Source organism: Pezoporus occidentalis, unplaced genomic scaffold (assembly GCF_034315485.1).
Source record: "Pezoporus occidentalis ecotype Australia unplaced genomic scaffold, CSIRO_AGI_Poc_V1 ctg20, whole genome shotgun sequence".
NCBI lineage: Eukaryota > Metazoa > Chordata > Aves > Psittaciformes > Psittacidae > Pezoporus > Pezoporus occidentalis.
In genome coordinates this window covers 7,040,725-7,059,080 of record NW_026913856.1, presented here as the reverse complement: position 1 = coordinate 7,059,080, position 18,356 = coordinate 7,040,725, and the positions used below count along the sequence as shown (strand labels likewise).

Sequence of the window (18,356 nt, the reverse complement as noted above, 5' to 3'; positions counted from 1 at the left end):
TGAGAGATGTCCCATACTCACTTCTAGCCTCTGTTTTCAAAGGGATGATAAATGGACTGGGAAAAATAAAGTTTTCCTTGATGAGTACTGAGGTTCTGTTCTGCCCCTGCAATTAAGTTTAAAGTTATGAAGTCCTAATGTGTTTGTCTACTCCCCATTAAGTGCTGTATTTGAAACCACTATATAAACTGGATCAGGTCTTTTGCTCACAGCTGCGAAAGATGTGCAAAGTAGTTTCTGACTGCCTGGTTTGGAGCACCATGCAGAAAAGGTGGATTAGCCAGAGAATTTAATTTTCTACTTCATATTGTTACATTTAGCTTCTGCCTTTTAAAATGTTTCCACTATTATCAGTGCCACTTAAACATAATTACAAAATTCCTTCTGCAGTTTCTCAAAAAGGAAAGCCTCCCTTAAATCAATACACAAGTCAGACGGTGATGAATGCAGTAGTCTAAACTGAATTTATTGTTTCCAGACATTAATGCAATACATAAACACATTAAAAGGGAAGGATATAGGAACAAGCAACCCATTAACAGAAACACTGAAATTTATGTTCTATACACATGAAAATATCAAAAAAAGTTAAGTAGTTGTCAGTCAACATAGCAAGGATTACAGATTATAAAATAAATTCAAACAACTAATTAATGAGTTTGTCATAATCAAAATGGTTTTTTGTTTGCTTGGTTGGATTAAAATTTATTTTTAGGGTAAAAAATAATAACCATTACCTCATGCAGTGTAAAATGGCTTTAAAAGAAATCCAGTAATGCAAATGAAAGACTAATTCCAGAGGCCTTTTTTTTTTTTTAAACACCAAAAAATCCTCAAGGGGGTTCACAAAAATAATTTCAGTTAGTTTTCTTAAATCCTTTCTTAGCATTGAAGAGGAAACCTGTAACGTTCTTGCACTCCAGAGACTTACTCAGAAGTACCTTTCAATACAGATACAGTCTTACAATGTATGTGAGTTCTTCAATTTACAAGAGCTTCAAATGTGATTAAGTTCAAAAGTGTTTTCTTAGTGTTTTCCAATTATTGAGGTACATAGTTAAAAATTAATAAAAAAAGGGTAGCGGGATATCAGCTGTATGTACACCACATGCAAATAAAGAAGGCAAATCTTAAATACATAGTTATGGTGCACAAGGGAGACGTGAAAGAAGGATCAGGGAAGAAAACCAGCAACAATCAACAGTTACCCAGCAGGACTTTAAACCAAAGCCCCTGCAGATCCCCACTAGTTGCAAATAAAGCATGTTTATCAGCACGTCTGGCGAGCTGGGCTACGGAGAAGAGCCTGTACAATAGTCACAATTACAGCGGACTGCCCGACAATGCTGAGAATGTAAATGCTGCTCCAACAGCTGCACCGCATCCCAAGCAACCACACAAAGACCAACAGAGCCATCAAATGATGAGCTCCTGATGGCAACAGCAGGGCCACGATTACAGAGCAGTAGCTTCTACAGCAAATAACAATATATGGCAAACAGGAGACTGAGTTAGCAAAATGCAGTATAAAAAAGTATAAAAGTTGTTTTTAAAAACTGCCTATAAAGTTCTCTTGGGAAGGAGGAATATTTAGTCTGCGGCATTATTACAATAACTGAAGTGGCTGTATCAGATTGCTGGTGATTGACTTCTTGTGAATCAGAGGTGCATTTCTGAAATGCCCCAGGGTGAATGCCTGAAAGCTGCCCAGACAGTCGGGGAATTTTAGTATCTGCAGCAGAATCAGCTGTGTTTGTAGAGGGTGGACTGACACTTGGGTCGGAAATCTCTCTACTTGGTATGCAGAGGATACTGTGACACAAAGGGTCTCACAGACAATTGTCAGTTCATTCCCAAGTCTGTACCCCAAACACAGGCCCAAGTATATTTTGAGTTTCTGCCTTTTGAACCTGTCTTGCTGGGGAAGGTGTCTGGTTGCACAGCTGGTGAGGGACTGGTGAGTCCCCACCAAAACCATCAGGAAAGGCTACTCTCAAGGAAAGACATTTTGAACTTAAAAAAAAAGGAGGAAAGTGTGAGCTATTAGCTCAGGCAAAAAAACAAGTTGCTGTCCTTCAGGATTACCAAACCCCAATTAATCATCCTTGGTTAATAAGCTTTTTGACAGCAAAGTCTAGTATGGGTCCCTGCTCACACTGGCTACTAGCCATGACTGCTGTGAGCCTTGACTTAAGTGAGGCGGATCCCAGCTTCTACATCCTGTTAGGGCTAGGCAGGGATATCTTCCCACTTCAAGTCCACCTGAGGGATCCTCCTGCTACTTCTCCCCACTGTTACCCTATTCGGCAAACCTCAGATTTGCAGTGGGCTCTATGAGTTCCATCTGCTTTGAAGCCTGAGGCAAACTGTGCAGTTTCCATCCAAATTCTCAAATCTTCTTTCAAGTTCTTCAGTAGATTTTTTTATCTCAATCTGGGACACTGTTTAAAGCCCAAGGAAAACTTTTTTAGAGATGAAAAATGCCACAACAAGGGATGCAAAAGTCATCTCTCCCAGATTTCCAAGTCATAATGGCTGTTGATCCAAGCCCCAGTCAATCCTATCTATTCTTCAGCTACATAGAAAGATCTTAATCTTAAAGAGTACAGTGGAGTTATTTGCTCTTCAAGCTGGTCTGACCCAAGTCCAGCAAAAGCAATATCCTCTTTGAACACCTATGTGTTCCAGAAATCTGATACTTTCAACTCAAGAACATACTGTAAATGAAATATAACGTTACAAAAAAAGAATAAAAATCAAGATTTACAACAGTGAAGATCCATTTCATTTTCTCTTAGCAGCTGTTTCTAAATCCCTTTGAACTGCTCTGTAACTTCAAACCAGACACTCAGTACTCTGCCTCCTTCCTCTCTCTTGATGTTATCAATTTAGCCACAGATTAAACATTTTGAAAACACTGACATTATACAATTTATGTGGAAATGTCACGAGCCAAGAAGTAAAAGACTGAGCCTTAACATTCAGGAGAGCAGCACAACGTCTCTTGCCATCTCACCCCTTATAGAGTTGGAGGGTTGGGGTGTTAATTTCTTTTGTCATTTTTATCTTAAGCACGAGCTTAATTCCCAAAACCACATTCAACTGTACATTTTATGAGGCTTCAGAATATCCCCCCCCCCACTCAAAAAGAATCAATGTTAGATAGAAATTATTTAATACAAGGTCCTTCTGGAGCCCACCATCAAAGGGTGGTTATCCAGGAGTAGTCATCTTCCTCGATCTTGATGTTTTCTTGTTTTTGTTTTTTTCTTCTTGTCCTCTGTTTTGGGTTTCAACGCACAGACACATGCAGACACACCAGCAATTGCTTTGGGTAAGTCAGTTCCTTTGTACCACTTATTTTTCTCCTTATCATAAACCTGGACTGTTTTGGAGAAGACCGTTTCTTCCCAGCTGTAGCCTCCGAGGATGTAAATCTTTCCTTCCCAAACTGCCACCCCTGACTCACTGTTTGCTTGCAGCAGAGGAGCAACTCTGGTCCACTGGTTACACTGAGGGCTGTAGGACTCCACACTCAGAATGTCAAAGCGAGCCATGGTTTCTATGTTGTCATCGCTGCCACCGATGGAGTAGATGTGGTCCTGTAAGGTGCACATGCTGTGCCACCCTCGGGCAACAATCATCGGCCTCTTCTCCTCCCAGACATCCGTGCGGTAGTCGTAACACAGCAGGTTTTTTCTGTAGGGGCCGATTTGGTAATCATGGCCTCCTGAAATGTACACAAATTCCTTGAAGACTGTTCCAGCATGGCCGTAGGTAAACCTAGGACAGGAAATCAAAAACAATCCGGCTTAGTGCTTACGGATTTCACCAAGACAGACAGTGTTCAACAGGGATTGCTACTAAAGAACAAAATAAACAGTAACTAAAGACAAAGGAATCCTTAATCCTCTTAGTTATCAAGTAACTATTCTCATCCACAGTGCTCCACCCTGTGCTGCAGAACGCTAAGGTATGACAATCACTTTTTAAGACATCCTCTACAGTGTGTCATACAACAGAAGTAACCCGTCCTGCTCTAGCTGGCATGGCCTTCACTTCCATTTTCCTGCTCCAGTGTTTGGGTTGGATAAGTTTGAGAAAGTCAGAGAGGAAAATATCCACATTCAGCAAGGGTTTCTATGACAGAAAGAGGAAATAATCACGATATCTCTCAGACTTATCGGTAGCTATTAACCAAGAAAACTGCTGCTGCCTTCCCCTTTCACAGCATCAGGATCACAAATCACATTTCTTACCCGCTACTATCCATGAGCCAGTGTATCTGCAGTCATGATACATGCAAGTGTCCTTTTCATGAGTATCCCTCTGTTTTATCACTTCTATACAGGTAATAAACTTCTTTGGTCACCCCAAGACAAGGCAACAGACCTCAGTCAATCATAGCTTAGCCTCCACATTTTGAAACAAGACAAACTGAGGTGGCGGAACCACCACCACATGTGCTGTTTCCACAGGGCAGAAAGAAAATCCCTTTGATCAGCTTTAATAAAGCCACTACAAACCTATTTTTTTGAGGCTTTTCTATGACTTCACACAAGGATATTCCCAACCAAACCCCTCTGAGCTCTTAAGAGTGGAATGCTAAGGCAAAGGACAGCATTGTCTTCTTTGAACATAGCCTTCCTGCACATGCCTTTTTCCTTTTTCTTGGGTGTGCAGGGTGTCAAAAGATGTAGATGCAGCACCAGCCACAGCAGCCTGGTTCACACACTGGCACAAAGAGCCAAATTTAATACCCACAAGGCTGCAGAGCAATATACTCCTCATGCTGTACTCACCAGCTTCTACTACCATCCTTTGTAGTCAAGGACGCAAGAGGACTCAATCTCTATGGCAGGCAAAGCTACATTAGCATTACTTTAGCCTGGAATGCTTTTGAACCATGTCTGAACATGCTTGAAACAATGTGGATAGAAGCTTGAGCCATTTTTATTTTACATGGTAATAGTTTCAGCAATGCAAATGGTATCATAAGCTCTTCCACACGCCTCAGCGCCAAGCACTTTTGTGCCAAAGGAAAAGGTGGAATAGAAAAGAAACCCCACATCCACCCCGAAAGCACAACAGTTCTGAGAAAAGCTAAAAGATGTTTATTATTCTAGATGCCTATGGAAGCTTCTGATCCCTTACTGGTGTATGAATCAGATCTTTGAACAGGCTCCTGCTACAAGAAACAGAGAAATCCTTGACACACTTGGCTTGAGAATGCTGAGTGACCAGACCGGACCTTTCAACTACAAGAGCTGCAGCCCCATCCCTGGAGACCTTGCAGAGATTACTTCAGAACTGCACTGCTTCTTAAGTCACACAGGAAAAAGAGAGAAAAAAAAAAGGGGGACTAAGCATAGTTATGAGACTTTATCCCAAAAAACAACTCAAAAATTCCACAGCTCACAACCCCCTAACCACAGAAGCACAGAACTCACGCTCAGTGCTTCTCTTTGACATGACATACCCTGAGCAATGCTCTCCAGCTTTCACACCTCACAGAAAAGCTGTGGCAGGGGAAGTGTGCATAGCTGCTGCTCCACCTTGTTTGTGGTCACTTATGGACAAGAACCAGGAGCTTATGTCTCCAGTGGCACCCAGTGTGGTTGCTGGAATCTTTGGCTTCTCTATATACCCAGGGATGGGTCTTAAGAAGTAGACTGCCTATCTGAGAAGCGGAATGGACAACTTGAATTAGTCTCCTTTCTCAAACTGCAACAGATTTTAAACCCACATCTAACCAGCAAGCCACCTGGAGGACGTGCAACACACTCCACTGCGGAGGCAGTGTCAAGTAACATATTGTTTTGAGGAGCCAAGAGAACAGTGCAATGACATTGGATCCAGCACAAAGCCCAGGATTATTGAGCTGCTGATAATAATCACATTACATTCAGCATTTTAATTAAAATTAAAAATAAATGGCAGCAAGTTAAAGAAAACTTGTGTGACCTCTGTCGAAGTTTTGTTTTCCTACAGTAATTGCGAAGTGGAGTTCTGTAGAGGTAAACAAGAAACAGGTATTTTCTCTCAAGCACATGAATGCAGCCTAGCATAGACAGCTACAGAAAAAGCTTATGCTTTTTGCCTCAATCAGTGGCTATGCTTAGTGAACAGCAATAGCTACAAAAGTAATCTGAAAGAGGCAATCATATCTGAAGCATCAAATCGACCATCAATTTGTTATTTTTCAATTCAGGGAGATTACTCATTGAAATACACTGGAGGTGTTTCACTTTGCCTGACTTTTGAAAAGCTCATCCAAAATTGCACATACCCTGCTTCACGTTAATAGAAAACGGAATGAAATATTATACACGAGTTGAAAACAATCAATAGAGATCCTCTCTGCAAGCCTATGGCATTTCTAAACACAAAACATAACAGGAAACTTCAATACAGTGGGTACAGACATCCTCCAACAGAAAGAATCAAGTGTTCTCCAGCGTTACCAGTATGAGTGATCAGAAGACAGAAGCATTAAGGGGAAAGGAGTTTCAATGTAGAACTGCTGCTAGAGCCAGTTGCCAATTCTGAATGACTTACTCGATACAGCGCTGCAAACTTACAGTTTCTGACCCAGTAACACCATTCAGTAAATGCTAAAGAACCTACCACTTATTTTCTTGCACAAGAACACTGGGCCAGGCTGGATAAAGCTTTGGGAATTCCCTGCTCCAACCAAAGTCCAGGCAAGCTGTGGTTGCTCTGAATCTCGGTGTCCACCTGCTCCAACCCTGCAAGGTTATTCATGACACAACTAGCAGAGCAGATACCATCACTCCTTAACCTGTCCCAACACATTTCCTCTCACAACTGCCTTCAGTTGTTCTGCCAAACTTTAACCTAGGGCCACTCAGTTAATTTCACTGATGTCTGCAGCAGGCTTTTCTTCATGGTCTATCCAAGATGAGAACGCATTGCACCAACTTCTGTTCTGCCAAGCTTGTCAGCCACCGCTGCTCCCTTCTGGGCTAGAAAGTATGGCAGCAAATGCTCCCAGAGAGCCTGGGAAAATGGTGAAACCAAAACACAGGACCTCTCTGAAGAATGGGAAAAGTATCCCACAACCAAGGACCCTTATGAGAGTCAGGCAAAACTCACTTATAGCAGACTTGAACCAGGCCCACCCTTCAGATGGCTTGGCTATCAAGCAGCCTGCCCCTGCATTCAGAAAGGTTTCGTCCCTTGTCCACCTATGCACTGATTTTTGCCTTTTGCAAACTGCATAATGTATTTTTTGCTTTACTCTTTCTGTGGAGGGAAATGGTTGTTGCAAACAATATGCTGCCCAAGGAGAGAGTTCTCCAAAAGAACAAAGAGGGCTGAAAAGACAGAAAAGCTGAAGGTACTAAGTGTCCACTAAGATCTAACTAAAGACATATTAACATGGAAGAGAGCAGTTGCATGGAAGTTTGGGACACTATCTAGTTCCCTAGACACACTTGAGCTGGCTCAAAGGACAGTTAGCATGGGATGAGGACAGAGCAGGCAGAAAGAAAGGATGCCAAACTATGTTTTCGGGATGCAGCAATAGCTTAAAACAGTCACTACAGCCCAACCCTGCAGCTTAGTGACCAGTCAAGTCAGTTTAAGTGGGGTCTATCCCATAAGGGGGATTTTTGCCAAGTCCAAGTGGATCAGCTATGCAATCGAATGAAAAACTAACATGCCCTATGTCCAAGTTCACTTTTACATGCTGCAGCTGTAAAATTCCCAAAGCCAGCACTCAGGTAGCAAGAGGAACATGCAAACTGTGCCTTTTTGGACAGCTTGCAGTGTGGCTGCTTAAGCCAATTGTGCAAGCTTCCCCAGGATCACTTATGAGCAAAAAGATCCATACCTGTTCTAAGGTTGTTTTTCTAACGAGCCAGTGAGGTCACATCTACACTTCTGAGAAAAATGTTTAGAAGAAAAGAAGAGCGGTGCTACAATTTCTATGAGATGCTACTGGCATCTCACAGGTCACCACAGTTAACAGTAAGGCTTAGAACTGAAGATGCTCTTGTACCCAGCTTCTCAGGAAAATGATTGTGTTGTTTAGCCTTGACTGCTCAATCTGCCTGTGCGAGCAGAAATGAAGTGGATAAAAGCACCGTGGTTCTGAAGAGCACTCGAGCCCAGCTGTTAGCCTGGATCACACTCGCATTGCAGCACCAGCCCAAAATAGAACTGAGTAACAGGCGCCTCTGACTCTGCAGCTCTGCGGCTGAGGGAACAAGGGAAAGAAGCCTCAACTCAGAAATCAGATTGCAATTATCTTGTTTGTGATGCCATTAAGAAAGCAAGTGCTGCTGCTGCTGTCGTGGGTTTCAGACAAGAAAACACCATTCACATAACCAATACTCCTGTAATTTCCATGGATGCCAACCGTTACTAAGCCTGAATAGCTCTCTGCAAATTAAATGCTGTCCTGCCATTCTTATGAAGCCACCACTCACATATCGATTCAAAATACTAGCAATGTCCTGTGCTGCTGTTACAAGAAGAGCTGCGGTACTAAAGCCTCTCAGAAGTAGAACAGCTAAGCTCTAACTCAAGCTGAGAGAAACAGAGGTCGCATTTGCCAGGGTTACCTATTTGCAATACAGGTCAACGTGGTTTAACTGCAACAGCCAACCTGAGCAGCCAGAAACACCTTACAAGGAAAACCATCACACCAAGGTGACAAAGTAAGGCCAAATAAATAAGAAAAGCCTTTGCTCAAGATCTAAACAGTGCCTCTGAAAAGATTCAGTTCCTTGAGACCTCAGGAAAAACATTTTAAGAGTAGCAGAGCAGAATTCCGAGAATTCTCCCTCTTATCCTTCAGACTTATCTCAGCATACATATTACAGCCAACCAAGCTGACATCAGGCATGTTGTCATGGAAGAGCTGGTTCCTCAAATACCAAATGCTGATATGGTTTGTTACTTGCAGATACCATGTTGGTTTCGTATCCCCTCACCTCTTTTCTAGGGATACACATCCATCAGCTCGCTTTACAACTGTTCTTCAAACACAGGATAACTTTCCAAACATGTCTATTACCTGGGCAAGCCTGCTATGTAGGACCATGAATCCTTCTGAGGACTGTAAGTCTCGACTGAAGAAAGTGCTCCATTTTCATTCCTGCCACCAACAGCTACCAGCATGTCGGTAACAGCTCCCAGGTAGAAATCTACACGGCGCTGTCTCATGGAGGCGACCTGTCAAAAAGAACAACATGCTGATATCTTCAAACATCTGGTAAGCAAGCTGATTGAAGTATATTCATGTCTAAGGATAGAATAGTTCTTCCCATTTATCTGGAAAGACGAGCTACTGGTTTTGACCATTATATTCATAAAATACTTTTTCTGCAATAGCATTTACATAGCATTAATTTCCAAAAAAGGGGACAACAGGAAGCATGTAAGAGGAAGATTACGCTACAAATTCTGTATTACATAGGCTTCCTTCCAAAACTCTGCAAGAAACATAGAATCATAGAATAGTTAGGGTTGGAAAGGAGCTTAAGATCATCCAGTTCCACCCCCCCTGCCATGGGCAGGGACACTTCACACTAAACCATGTCACCCAAAGCCTCATCCAACCTGGTCTTGAACACTGCCAGGGATGGAGCATTCACAACCTCCCTGGGCAACCCATTCCAGTGCCTCACCACCCTACTGGAACCACTCAAAACCACAACTGAACCACATGGGATGATTGGTTCATATGGGGATCTGCACTGACCGCAGGGTTTTACAGCGGACTGGAACTAAATAGCTTGTTCTAAGAGATATTTAGTACAGAGACACTGGACAAGAATCAAAGACTTTCTTTTTACATCAGACCCGGTTTTGATTTAGTTGTATGTGCTCCTGCTTGAGAAAGATGAACTAAACAATCGCCTCTCTAAATCCATTATAGCATTAGTCCCAAAGTACTCTTAAGAGTTGCAGGTGGATGCTGACCAAGAATTTCACAGATAAGGCATCCAAATCTCAACTGAAGTTGAAAATCTGCCCCAAACTCTTCTGCTGTGTGCGTACACGAAGAATCCACAAAGGGTTCAAGTAGCTGCTTTTTCAGCTTAAGTAGCTTTATTTCCAAGTGTTGCCATGTTGGCTGTTCTAATGAGCCCTGTCCTTCCACCAGAAAGAAGAAAACACTCTAGACATAAAGGACTTTAAACAGAGAAATAATACAGCTCAAGTCTCACCTTTATCCACTGGTTACAGCGGGGATCATACCTATATAGCAGATTTGAAGCTGCATCCCCTCCATTGTCTCTTGAAAAGCTGCCTCCAGCTATGAAGATGAAGCCTCCCAAGACTGCGACACAGTGGTGACTTCGTCTGGCTGGGAGAGGGGTCTCTGCTACCCACTGCCCCTTTTTGGTGTCCAGGAAGCACGTATCATCACTCAGTTCCAAGCAGCGCTCTGAAACCTCCCCACCTACAAAGAGGAGCCTCTCCTCACAGGTCCTCAGGGCTGTCCGCTTGTTCTGCAGCACTGGCTGAGCTGTGACGTTGTTGTGATAGTGCACTGCCTCTTCTATGAACCCCTCACAGTTTGCTTCTTTGGGAAGAAGAGAGCAGACAGCAGGCTTGACTCGGTGGAGGAGATCACTTTTAGGTATCAAAGGAAAATGAATGTTATCCAGAACCTGGTAAGCCTCATTCTCCCTTTCCGGGTACTGGGTAAGCCACTGCAAGGCAGCCTGCAGCAAGTCGTGCTCACACTCCTGCTGCACACTGCTGCTGTTCAGGTATTGGCACAACTTCTGCAAGGAAATGTTCTGCAGGAAGTCCGGAGTGAAAGACAGCGTGCCAAAGTTCTTCAGGATGAAAGAGTCAATGTAGGAGTCAAGGCGCTTCAGGTTGTAAATAGAGGCCAGCTCTTGCAGGTACAAGTAGTTCTCCTCGCTGACTTCATTCTCCAGGTACTCGCAGCAGAAGTCGACCACCTTCCAGATCTGCAGCAGGTGAGCTGTTTCAAGCACATAGTCGATATTGCCGCCATCTAAAGACAGCTCACTGCCATAAAGGAAATCTACCACAGCCTTAAGTCCAATGTAAGAGGCTCCAAAAAGTTCTACCTCTTTTTGGTGGGCTTCTCTCATACCAATGGTGAACATAGAGTTGAAGTAGTCGCTGCAAACGGCGAGGAGGTTCCGATGGGCAGGGACTCTCTGTTCATCCACCACGAGGACAATGTCACAGAAAAGGCCTCGGTGCCTCTGCTCATTCAGGCTCTGAAGAACCAGACTGGAGTGGTCATCCCACCTGTACACCTGGAATGAACAAACACTATTAGGTGGGTGTTATCGTCACCAAGATAAACTTCAGTGTGTACAAAAGCATCTCCCCATCAAATCACTCGAGAAAGCTCACTTTGTGATGCACATTTCTGATTAATTCAGATTGAAGCAGTTGGCAAGCAACATAGTACAAGCACCCAAGCCCCCTCACCTTCACTTTGAAAGGCCTATGCAGACTTTCACTGCTTCCTACTCCCCTTATATATATAATTTACTCCCACCTCCTCCACAGTTCTGCATCTAAACCTCTTCCCTGATGATTTATACAGGCAGTTTTCTGAAACTCTTCCACTCATTGTCTTTGAGACATCTTGCTGACATTTCCTTTCTTACTTGTCCCCCAAATGACTCCTTACAGAGTTTTTCTAAACTGGGTTACTTGCTAAATGTATTGTTTGGGTTAGTGCTTGTTTGACAGCTACCCCCTCTTACATCCTTTCAGAACTCTGCATTTTCAAGTTTGTTAGGGTAAAATCCCTCTTTCTTTCTGTGTTATTACAGGCACACACACTGCATTAAAAAATAATAGCTGTTTATTTATGTGCAAAGCCACACATGTGGATAACTTATTCCCGTAAGACTTCTACTTGCTTCCAGAAGCCAAGGTAATCATATTCATTAAAACAAAGTATTTTTCTTTTAAAGAAAGGGGAAAATGCCCCCAGAACATGTCCATTAAGTGTCCCTATGGGATGCCTCTGGTCCAGACATTCTTTCCACCAACTGTACGTGCCACAGAGCTTTTGAGGCAAACAGTGCTTGCTTCTTTCTCACAGACTCGCATTACTAGTTTTAAGAAGAACCAAAATGGAAATGTTTTGTTACCCCTTGAATGTCCTGCAGAACACGTACTGAAGGGGCTGGTCACCCCAGTATGTCAGGCAATGCAGCTTTTAGGGCCTTCCTTCCAGAGGAATGGAATGCTTGATGGTACTGTCAGCTGCCTTGTGATCTCTCTTAATAAAAGTCAGGTTAAGTTAAATGCAAATATGTAACTTTAATTACCAAATCCAAACCAGGCAGAGTTGCAGAGCCTGTAAGAACATGCAAGAGAAATGAAAGGAGGTGGAAAGGAAGCACATCTTTAAGTTAGCTCTGAACACTTCTGGCTTTAAGACCCTGGCTCTTGTCCGGTTCTATACCCTCAGGCTGCATTCCCTGAAGTGACATCCTGAAAGTCACCTCAGCCCATATCTACATGGCAAACCATCACACAGATGACCTGAGGTCTCTTCAAGGCTCTCAGGCATTCAACCTTTCCCTCACCAAACTGTTGCTTTTCCTAGAAACCCTTAACTATCCGTGGCTTTCCTGGTTTCCCAAACAGAAAGCACATCATTATTGCTGCCTGGCTAAGCTATTAATGGGTTGGTTTAAACACAGTGAGACAACCTCCTACCCACCTGGGTGGGAAAGGTTCACGTCGTAGAGCCATGTGTTTCTTCCCTGCATGCAACCCTTGCTTTAGATATGTGCTTTGTGTATATAATTTGGTAATTGTGCTTCTATCTGATGAGATAACCAGGACTGAGGCATACAGCTCACCGCTGGTCAGACATGATGGCAGCCAACCTTCCCGAGCTAACACCAACATTGGGAGCCTCACCTCTTACGTCTGCCTTTAGCAGTCAGTGGTACAGTGACAGGCATTCCACCAATGGTGAGATCCAGATTAATAACCAAACGTGCTGCTGTTAGCGTGACAGCCCAGTTAGTTTTGCTTATGCTCTTCTCTAAACAATGGAGACCAACCTGCCAAAAAGCCTTCTGTTGGAGTAGCTTCATACATGCAAAGGCACAGAGTTACACCAATGTGACAAGGCTTCACTAATTATAAGTTTCCTGGGCAAAATCTTTTTAATTTGCCTTATACTCATTGCCTCATCAAATCTCTGAACCTAAAAAGGGATTTATGGGATAAACAACAAGGTAACTTTGACTGAGGAGTAGAACTTCCAGACATCTGTATCAGAAATAAATACGGGGTTTAAGGACTGTAAAGTATTTTACCTTCATTTTTTGAGGTTGAGAAGAGGTGGCATCATACAGGAGCCCAAGCAGAGATGAGGGGATGGAGGAGATGGGAAGAAGAATAAATATGGCAAAGGACAAGACAAACCACTGATCTGTGGCAACCACGGTATAGGAGAGTGAATGAATAGACAATAACATGTTACAGCACCCTCTTGTGCATCTGCCTCCTGGAGGACAGTTATTGGATTACATATTCCCTCTCGTCTCTAAACTGGCTGATCATTTCTCTGTAATATTCTCTTAATACACGATCATGCATAACAAGATTACAACAGAACATAAGATTTGCCAGAGATCCCCATTGGCTGGATGTTGAGTCAGCATCATCCTTACCGCAAACACGCTTGATAACTTGTCCTCCTAAAAGACTTGTTACCATATAGAACTGCTGCTACTTCAGGAATCAAGCATTAAATCATGACGTATGGTGTTGGATGGCCTCAGAATACATTAGCATGTTTCAGCCTCTTACCAAGTTCATTTGTTCAGTGAGCAAGTGACAGAAGCTGAAAGCTACATGCTCCAGAACCCACACTAGTTTTATACTAAACATGAACATCTTTCTCAAGCTATTTATATTCTGTAGAACAGCTTTAGCTTTATCCAGTAATTCTAAGTTTAACAGATAGTGACAGCTGCTGTCTCAGCAAGAAAATAAAACAATGCTGTCTAGTTAATTAATTTTTAATGCAGTGAATTATTATTACATTCAGACTAAACCACTTAAATGGCAGACAGGATCAGCGCTCAAGGACAGATTACACTGGTACGGATGCATTTAAAAATTAGCCCTATTTACCTTTTATCCATCGTATCAGAGCAGTGTTTTAACTTCTTTTCAGACTCAAAGATCTAATTTCTTTCAGATCATTAATGCAGTACCACTACCCATCAGTGATGCAAGAGAAAATGAGGTTTGTTTCACTCAACTGTTGTAAGACAGATACAGCCACGGAAAGTTTCTCTTTTCTAGCTGTTGGTAGTACAAGGTACTTGCTCTGCAGCATCTGTAACCTACTGCTCACCCCAGAACAGAAAAGCAGTTTCTACTGGCATGAAACAAAGTGAACATAATAATTGCAGCTGATATCAACATCTTATACACCTTAGGCCATCATTCTTGTGACCTGCATAATGACCTGCCTAAGGTGGACTTCTGTGGATCCCCCCAACTAAAATCAATGTACTTGTGCAGACAGAGATGCTATGCAAAGAAAATCAGCCTCACAACTCAAAGAAAACATCTTGAGTTCACTGAAATAACCTCCGTTTGCAGGATCTAGACTCAATTTCATGCGAACCTAAATCTGAAGAGCAATCCCAGCTTTGCCTCTGTGTCTCACCTGGACTTTGTGAGATGGATCAGTGTGAAAAATTCCCAAAATAAACGCATTGCCTTCAATGACTGAATTTCTGGTGCAGCAAAAACACTGTGCTGCGATGATGTGGGTTTCTTTTCTGAGTTATGAGTCACGACAAGCAGATGCCTATTTGCTGTTGATTTCTCGGGGTTTTTGTTTGTTTTTGGTGTTGTTTTTTTTTTTTGGCAAATCCCTGGGTAACAACTTCTTCTACCAAAACATTTGAGCAAGCACATCACCATCTTCAATACCCCTTTTTAAACCTCTCAGTATCCAAAGTCCTCCAAAACATTTCGTTTCAAGGAACAGCCTTTACTACACACACACACGATCCTTCTTGTTATTTGTGTAACTTGGGTTGTTTTTTTTTGCAACACAAAACATACAAACCTTTGAGGACTCGCTTATCTTGTGCGGACGACAGATCCTGGTTTGCCTGGTTCCCTCCATGACAGCCGGCTCCGCAGCACTTCTGCAACGAAAGCAAAGCTGTTAGCCGCATACCAATCCTTTCAGGCTGCTGAAACCACGGCGTGATGAATAAATAACACGGTTAAGAAGGCGTGCACACCCTAACCTGAAAATCCGAGTTTAAAACAGGACGGTTTCATCGCTGCCTGGCGGTGTTATTAAAGCTCGGTTGTGTCAACAAGTTGGCTGTTGGTGTGTAACCAAAGACCACCGCGTGTACGCCTGATGGAAGTCATTTACTCACCAGTGCTCGCTACAGCGGGCAGAGGCAGGACCGCTTCCCTCTCACGGCCAAGCCAGGACACGCTTCACCCCCGGCCGACACCGGGCCCCGGGTACCTCCGGCACGGCCCCGGCTGCTCATCCTCATGGCCCTGCGGCAGCCGCGTCCACCGGAGCGGGAAAGAGGGAGCTGGGACGAAGCGGCAGCGCCCGGGGAGAAGGCTCCTGAGAGCCGGCTCGCAGCGGGAGCGGCACCGGGCACCCTCCCCTCAGGGCCGGCACAGGAAATGCCGCCGGTCCGAGCGGGGCGGGGCCAAGGCGGGGCGGGAAGCGGCGCCGAGGGAGGCGAGCCCGCCGGCGGCAAATGGCGGCCGCGCTGTGGGCCCGCGGGGTTTGTGGTGGCCTCTTGCCGAGCACCGGCCCGTGTCAGCCGCCTGCCGCTGCCCGGCTTTGTCTCGTTCATTAGGGCGCAGCGGGGTTTCACGTTAAAAACGCCTTGGTGGATAGCAGGGCTGATGGTACAGCTGCTTCTGCGTGAGGTAAGGTGCAAAGAGGTTGTGTGGGGACCCCACCGAGACCCATTTCAGTGCAGTGTTCTCCACAACACAAGTAAAGACCCCTTTGTTAACCCAGCAGTGCTGAGCGTCGTAAGGACAGCAAGACTCTGTGTGTGTGTGTCCAAGCTCCATCTGCTGCCACCAAGGACACCCCAGCTCAGACCCAGGATAAAGACCCTCAAGTCCAAAACCTACCTGGCTGACATCCCTAATGTCGACTGTGAGCCCTATTTTCACAGCAGCCCTTCCTGAAAGAGAAAGTAGTATTCTCTCCATTATCTTCTCTGCACAGAAAAGACACGAATAGAGAAGCAGGACCAGGGACAGCCGCATGGAAAGACCAGAAAGGCAGCAAAAAGGTGTTCTGGCAAAGAGCCACAGGAGGAAGGCACTAGCAATGTATTTTAGGAGGACAGCTAAGCCTCCTGGGGCACTGTGGCTGTGCAGAGCCACCCTGTTTGCTCAGCTCCCTCTCTGAGACCCTTGAACGTCATTAGTGCAATCCAGACAGCTAAATGTCAGTTCAGAAATCCAAGGCCTCATAGTGCTCGAGGCAGCTATTTGAGAAAGTCTAAAAGTCCTCTTTTAAGTCCTTTTACTTTCCCTATTTGTGCTTTCTCTATGAGGACTCCTTGGAGATGGAAAAATGCTTCTGCTGGTGACACAGGATGGAAAGATCCATATGCAGAAGATGTGTCTATATGAAAAGCAGAAGATGGGTCTATATGAAAAGCAAATCAGAACTCACCAAAGCCAGAAAAGTAGGTATTTTCCCCCTCCAGTTACAGCCTGATGAAACCTAGTGAAGTGTTTATTCTTTCATGCATTAAGAGGAAAAAAAATAATTAAAATAAAAATGTAATAATTAAAAGAAAAATTAAAAGACAAATGAAAATGCGTCAAAGACAAAGAAGAAAAGGGAGGGAAGGCACATGTTTCTGAGGCTAGAATCTGGCACAAGAGCATCAGGCATGAAGTTCCTCGCGAATATAAATCAAACCACAGGGTCACAGAGACCTAAACAAGGTTCAGATTTTCTCCTTTTAAGGGAAATGACATTTCAGCCACCCACTTCTACCCTAGGGAACATCTGGAGCTGAGGATCAAGCCTGAAAGGCCAAGGACAACCAGTGTTACAGCAGCAAGGTGGTGCCAAAGGAATGATAAATGGTGACTACAGGGGATAAAATATGTTTATGAGCAGATAATGGTCAGCATAAAGGCTTTTAAAAGAAGAAAAAGTGTTCCTAATGGCAGTTCCAAAAGAAAATCAATAGAAATTCAGAACTACTAATGTGTGATTATATTATCATCCACAGCCTGCAGTCTTGGGCATGATTCACCATGTCCTACCCTTGTACTGACTTCGGGAATATTTCTCCCTTCCCTATGACCTCATCTACACCACGGAGATGCACTGCAGCAACACGCTCATGTTTTGAGCCCTAATGCTCTGGGAACCTCACGTCATTCAGGAATAAGCCACGTTCAGGATTAGGGCTTCATGTTGCACAGCAGTAAATGGTGTGCCTGGTGCTTAACTCACACTTGGGCGATCTCGTTCCTTGGGATGTCTGAGAGCACCGAGGAGCTGTGCGTGTAAGGAGGCTTCTTACTGTTCAGGCTTTGCATTTACAACATATTGATGTGAGATAAATAATGAACATCTCACTGCAAACTTTAGAAGAACAACAAAAAAGTGATACTTTTCTATCCTGGAATGTAGTTTTTATTAAATTTGCGATGCGCAGCTCCCTGGTTTAAGGTAGAAACCCACCAACACACACAGGGACGGGTGTTTAAAACTCTGATCCCTGGTCACAACAGCAGCCGGTGACATTTATTCCGAGCTGAGCTCTGCAACATTATGCCTCTGTTTCTGCGGACATAAGACTGATCTTACAAGCATCCCTTATCCTACTGCATGAACCCTCCTAAGCGCATTGACTTACGTTAGATCTTGTGTTTCCAGCTGGCAGAGCCGGAGGACCAGCCCGGTAGGGGGAGATCGCTGCATCTCAAACGGGGTGAGCACACACACCCCGGCACACACATACACACACGGAGGAGCCAGGGCAATAGCGAGCTGTCACAGCCCACAGCGTCCCCCACACGCCCCCCGCCGGCGGTGTGGGGAGCCCGGCGCGGTCCCCGGCTCCCGCCGTGGGGCAGTGTTCACTCACACTGCCCGGCCCCGCCGTTGGCACGGTCCCCGTGTGCATCCCCTCTCCCGCCGCTCTCTTACCTGCTCCCCGGCTCGGCTACCTCCCGTGCGCCCGGCCCGGCTCCCGGCCCCGCCGCGCCCGCGGCGGCTGCAGCATCTTGCGCATCGCTTTTCGCCCTTTGCTCGTCCCAGCCGTCAGGGGCTGCAAAGACATCGGGGGGCTGCAGCAGTACCGGTAAAGCGCATC

General features: G+C 44.5%; 1 protein-coding gene and 1 long non-coding RNA gene across 5 annotated transcripts; one reads left to right on the top strand and one right to left on the bottom strand.

Annotated features, from left to right (window-relative positions):
* Positions 1 to 445: 445 nt before the first annotated feature.
* Positions 446 to 18,322, bottom strand: KLHL36 (kelch like family member 36). Of its 4 annotated transcripts, none has more exons than XM_062618338.1 (5): positions 18,191 to 18,322; positions 15,086 to 15,167; positions 10,200 to 11,273; positions 9,044 to 9,201; positions 446 to 3,783 (listed from the first exon to the last, which is right to left on the bottom strand). In XM_062618338.1, the coding sequence occupies exons 2-5, from the start codon at positions 15,143 to 15,145 to the stop codon at positions 3,228 to 3,230; spliced, it is 1,848 nt and encodes a 615-aa protein (XP_062474322.1). In that variant the 5' UTR covers positions 15,146 to 15,167; positions 18,191 to 18,322; the 3' UTR covers positions 446 to 3,227. The 4 variants fall into 4 exon arrangements, with proteins under 4 accessions (XP_062474322.1, XP_062474321.1, XP_062474319.1 ...); XM_062618337.1 differs by lacking the exon at positions 18,191 to 18,322 and adding an exon at positions 16,694 to 16,735; XM_062618335.1 differs by lacking the exon at positions 18,191 to 18,322 and adding an exon at positions 16,141 to 16,407.
* On the top strand, positions 11,269 to 14,850 carry LOC134163481 (uncharacterized). The gene is made up of 2 exons (XR_009964748.1): positions 11,269 to 11,905; positions 13,325 to 14,850. It is a non-coding gene; the product is annotated as an uncharacterized LOC134163481 (long non-coding RNA).
* Positions 18,323 to 18,356: the final 34 nt, after the last annotated feature.